The sequence below is a fragment of the Alexandromys fortis genome, unplaced genomic scaffold (assembly GCF_014885135.2).
Source record: "Alexandromys fortis isolate MF-2015 unplaced genomic scaffold, M_Fortis_MF-2015_v1.1 scaffold_35, whole genome shotgun sequence".
Lineage (NCBI taxonomy): Eukaryota > Metazoa > Chordata > Mammalia > Rodentia > Cricetidae > Alexandromys > Alexandromys fortis.
Genome location: NW_026067913.1, coordinates 3573755 through 3579061, shown reverse-complemented (window position 1 = coordinate 3579061; position 5307 = coordinate 3573755). Strand labels below are relative to the sequence as shown.

Sequence of the window (5307 nt, the reverse complement as noted above, 5' to 3'; positions counted from 1 at the left end):
TGGATCATAGTAAGTAGTTATTATGTTTTAGCTATTGCTCTAATTATGACTTCATAGTAACACTGAAGATTTTTTTTACAAATACCCAAAGGAAGAGTTTTCCTGATAATCATATTTCAAAATCATACTTTTAACATAAAACTATACTGTTTTTTGTATAAGTATATCCCATCTTTTTAATGCCACATATACAGCCATTGTTTCTAGTCTAATTTCTACATTTGAAGCTTTTTTTTTTTTGCAAAGGAGTAAATTCATTTAGATTATGCATTTAACTTAAATTACATTTATTTTCTCTCTCTCTCTCTGACTGTAGATCCAACTATCACTTGTGGGGATCGGTTCTGTCCTACTACCAAGTAGGTCCCAGGTAATATCGCACTCAGGTTGTCATTTATGGTGAATGCATCTACTGACTGCATTAGTCACCATTTTCTGGCTCTGAAGTTTCTCTTTTGAAGTTAGAATTCGCACGTAGTACACATTTGGTTTGTGCTTGTGGACCGCTCTGCCTGAAGACGACGGTAGAGGCTGATTACCTTTTCGTGGCAGCCGAAGAACTGCCCTACCGAGCGCAGGCTGCCTTCAGTGAGTCAGTTTCACACGGGCTACTTTACAAAACCTTAGTCCAACTAAAAATCCCCGTTAATTATTAAGCCCATCCGTATCATCTGGTTAACTGACACTGCAGACTGAGACCAAAGAGTGTTAATTCCTGAAGCTGAGCCAGTAACCGACAGGAAAATGTAGCCACGGGGGAACTGAAAAGTACTCAGCCGTTTCCTCTTGTGCTACCGAAGAGTGTCTGCTGCTGGGCTGGCATGTCTGCTACCTAACAAGCATTCTGACGCTTGTTCGGCAGTCCTGGTGTCCTGTGGAAGCATGGCGGAAATCAGTGTTCCAAGAATCCTCCTTCTGCTTATTTCTCTGGCCAAGGTTCTGGAGGGTACAAAGCTGCTGGCACACCTCAAAAAGTGTGGTGACTTGGAGTGTGAAAGTAAGTTTGCTTTTCTTCTTCACTCTTACATTGAGTTCTAAAAGTCACATTAAATGCTACTGTGGACCTGTGTGATGAAATCAACGCTAATAGTATTGAGAAATCTTTGAATTATAAACTACAGCTTGATATTAAAAAAAGAGAATTCTGAAGCAAAACATTTTGTGACAGCGTTAGTATAAATTTAACATAAAAGACAAAAATAAGATTGGTATAGAAATATGTCAGAAATGGCATTAATCTATGTGTCAAAAACTAAATAAAAACTAAAAATTTTACTATTTCTTAACGATGATTGAGTAGTTTAAAAAGACATCAGGCGTTTTGGTAATTTGCTCTTTATGAAGCTTCTGCATTTTAGTTTCTGTTTCACGATCAACACTTTCTGATTCTCATGAGTTTTTCCAAAAATGTTTTTATTTCAAGTGTCATGATTTAGCTGTCTAAATTGTATCAAATGTTAGTTATTTGTTTTAATTTATTATGCAAAATGCTGAAGTAAGTGTTCCGATATATATGATTTATAACATTCAATATTAAATTCTCTTGAGTTTCTATGATGAGAAAGTCCTTAACAAAGTAAGTTGCTTAAGAACTTACTTTTAAAATTTTTATTTTATATATGTGAGTATTTTGCCCACAGGTATTTATGTATTATACAACATATGTGCCTAGTGATCACAGAATCCAAAAGAGGGCATTGGATTCCCAAGCACTTGAATTGCAGACAGTTATGAGCTTCCATGTGGGTGCTGGGAACTGGTTCTGGGTCCTCTGCAAGAGCAGTAAGTACTCTTAACCACTCAATCATCTCTCTAGCTCCAAGAACTTATTTTTTTGTCTTCTACATGTTGATGCAAAATAACTTTATCCTGCAGAGTATGATGACACACGTCTTTAATACCAGCACTCAGGAGGCAGAAGCTGGCAGATCTGTAGTCCCAGGCCAGCTTGATCTACATAGTGAGTTCTTTGTCTCAAAATAGAGCAACAACAACAAAAACAGAGAAAGAAAATATTGTATGTTCATCTTAGAGTTGCTGAAAATATTTTCTATCTTTCCAACATGAAAGCTGTTTTTAATTTTGCAAAATGTAAATTTAAATACAAAATATAACAATATGTAACAAAACATTTCATATATCTATATGTATATGTATAAAAGATTTATTTGCTGTGTAGCTCTGACTGCCCTGGAACTTGCTTTATAGACCAGGCTGGTCTCAAACTCAGAGATCTGCTTGCCTCTGCCTCCCATGTGCTGGGATTAAAGGTATGTGCCACCACCACCCAGGTAGTAATATTTTTATGAATAAAAATTTTTGTAACCTTTCTCAGAAGTCATTTGAAACTAATGTTTAGTACATCTTTCTTTCCTTCCTTCCTCCCTCCTTCCATCCTTTCCTTCCTCCCTCCCTCCCTCCTTCCTTCCCTCTCTTCCTTGCCTTCTTTCTTTTCATCTTTTTTTTTTTGTTGTTGTTGTTGTTTGGTTTTTGTTTGTTTTGTTTTGAGATAGTCTCTCTACATAGTCCTGGCTGCCCTGGAAATCACTCTGTACACCAGACTGGCCTTAAACTCACAGAGATCTGCCTGCTTTCTGCCTCCCAAGTGCTGGTATTAAATTTTTAAAAGAAAGTTTTTTTTTTAATTTATTATTCATTTTATTTTGCTTGTGAATGTTGTGTCTGCATGTATGTCTGCACACCACATGCATGCCTGGTGCTGGCAGAGGTCAGAAGAGGCCATGGAAGCCCCTGGCACTGGAGTTACAGATTGTTGTGAACTACCTTGAGGGTGTGGAGCCATCCACTGGAGCACGTGCAGCCTGCTGGTGGCCACACCCCTAGAGAAATGACTCCTCCCTCAGAAGCCATGGACTCAGTAGCCCCTCAGCTAGCAGTCCCTGCCTGCTCTGTTCTGGGATGTCAATAGTTTGATCTTGCCCAGGTCTTTGGCAGGCAACCACAGCTGCTGTGCATTTGTGAGTGCAGCAGCTACATCATATCCCAAAGTCAGCATTTCAAAACGCAAAATATGAGCAATTTAAATATAAACATTCATGAGTGATATTTTTTATGCATTATCCTTTTTTCTTAAGGAAAAGGCATTCAATATGTAGAGAAGTTTTTGACCACAGTACAATGGCAATGACAATTCTTTTTCCACTTTGTATTATATCAACACTTTAATATCTTTAGGATTCAATGGAAATTCAAATTCATAGTAATTTATAATGCTGTTTTGACTCTTTTTGTTTTGCTTTGTTTCAAGACAGGGTTTCTCTGTGTAGCTTTGATGCCTGTCCTGGAACTCGCTCTGTAGACCAGGCTGACCTCAAACTCACAGAGATCCTCATGCCTCTGCCTCCTGAGTGCTGGGATTAAAGACTTGGGCCACAATCGCCCAGCACTATTTTGACTCTGATTGAAGGACTTAATCAGTATGTTTTTAAATTTTACACATTAGCACCATAATAGTTATGTGATGCGTATGTTACCCTAGACACTGGAGGGCTGAATCAAACATACGTGATTCACTCAGAGTCACTGAGGGCCTCCCGTGTCTCTGGGGGATGTGCTTTAATACAATGTTTTAAAAGGAAATAAAGTGAAATGTAAGCCATTTCTTCTTCTGTAGAAATATTAATTTTATTTAATAATGGCACAAGAGATCAAGGTGACACAATGGTGCCATAAAATTGTGAGGACGGCAGGTAAGGCTGGAGTTCAGACTCAGACAGGAAGCAAGATTCGAGCTAAGCAAGAAGAGAGGTGGGCTGTTTCCTGGACTGAGGGAAGATAGATACTTAGGATAAGGAGGTGATGTTGCAGTTAAAAAAAAAAAAAAACTCTCAGGGCAGATCTAGCCAACCATAGCTCTATGATCAGCCCCCTAAACCTTAGCTAAACGCTCACTTTTAGAATGAAATGGGGTTGTTTGCCTTGTAGATATGCACCTAGGATTTAACAGAATGAAAATCTAATGGCTGGACATGTAGATAGCAGAAAGAAAGTCAGCATCCTGCACACTGGAGAACAGTGGTGACTCCCTCTGAGAACAACGTATTTGCAAGCTGGAGTCTGTGGACAGGAACAAGAGAGGTTGCTTAAAATAGGGAAGGGCACGGGCTTCAGAGATGGATCTGTAGTTACGAGGGCCTACTGCTCCTGCAGAGGATCTGGGTTTGGTTCCCCGCACCTACATGACAGCTCATAACCACCCATAGATCCAATTCCACTGGATCTAGTACCCTCTCTGGCCTCTAGTGAACACCAGGCACATATATGGTGCATCTACAGTCATGCAAGCAAAACACTCAAACACATAAAATGAAATATAGACATCTTTAAGATATAAAACGCAATAAGGAAGGGAGAGCCTGTGAGATACTCAGTGGGTAGAGGCGCTTGCTGCCAAGCCTGAGTTTATTGACAACCGGGACCCACAGGATACCAGAAGAGAACTTACTCCCAAAAGTTGTGTTCTGGCCTCTACACATGCACTATACATGTACACGCACACTTGCACACACACACACACACACACACACACACACACGTGCGCTCACATGCAAATGTAATTTAAATAAAAAAATGAGTAAGTGGGATCATTGTAAATGATCTTTAATACTGTGTCAAAAAATCTGGGCTTGAATCTGTGTGTAGTGAAAAGTTTATTTTGGTTTTTGAGATTAGTATTTCAAACTTTTTATTATTATTATTATTATATTACTACTACTACTATTATTATAGAAATAGCCTGTGGTAGTTTGAATGCATTGGCCCCAGAAGCTCATAGGGAGTGGCACTATTGTGGTTTTGTTGGAGTAGGTATGACCTTCCTGGAGAAGTGTGTGACTGTGGGGGCAGGCTTTTAGCCGAGTGGCACAGACACTTCCTGTTGCCTTTGATCAAGATATAGCAGCACGTCTGCCTGCACACATGGACTGAACATCTGAAACTGTAAATGAGTCACCACAATTAAATGTTTTCCTTATCAGAGTTGCTGTGGTCATGTTGTCTCTCCACGGCAATAGAAACCCTTACTAAGATATAGCCTAAATTCTTGAAATCCTCCTACCTCAGCTTCATGAGTGTTGGGATTACAAGTGTGAACTATCAGGGCCAGCTCTCATTTCAAAACATAAGGGATGGCCAGGTGGTGGTAGTGCATGCCTTTTATCCCAGCACTTGGAAGGCAGAGGCAGGTGGATCTCGGTGAGTTCGAGACCAGCCTGGTCTACAAGAGCTAGTTCCAGAACAGCCAGGACTGTTACAGGAAGCCCTGCCAAAAAAAGAGAAAAAAAGAAA

At 39.7% G+C, this 5307-nt stretch overlaps 1 protein-coding gene across 1 annotated transcript in view; it reads left to right on the top strand.

The window, feature by feature from the left end:
• Positions 1 to 666: 666 nt before the first annotated feature.
• The window catches only part of LOC126499541 (melanoma inhibitory activity protein 2-like), a 12733-nt gene continuing 8092 nt past the window's right edge, over positions 667 to 5307 (top strand). The window contains exon 1 of the mRNA XM_050138792.1: positions 667 to 997. Within this exon, the coding sequence (XP_049994749.1) occupies positions 883 to 997 (115 nt within the window). The 5' untranslated portion in view covers positions 667 to 882. The remainder of the gene's footprint in view (positions 998 to 5307) is intronic.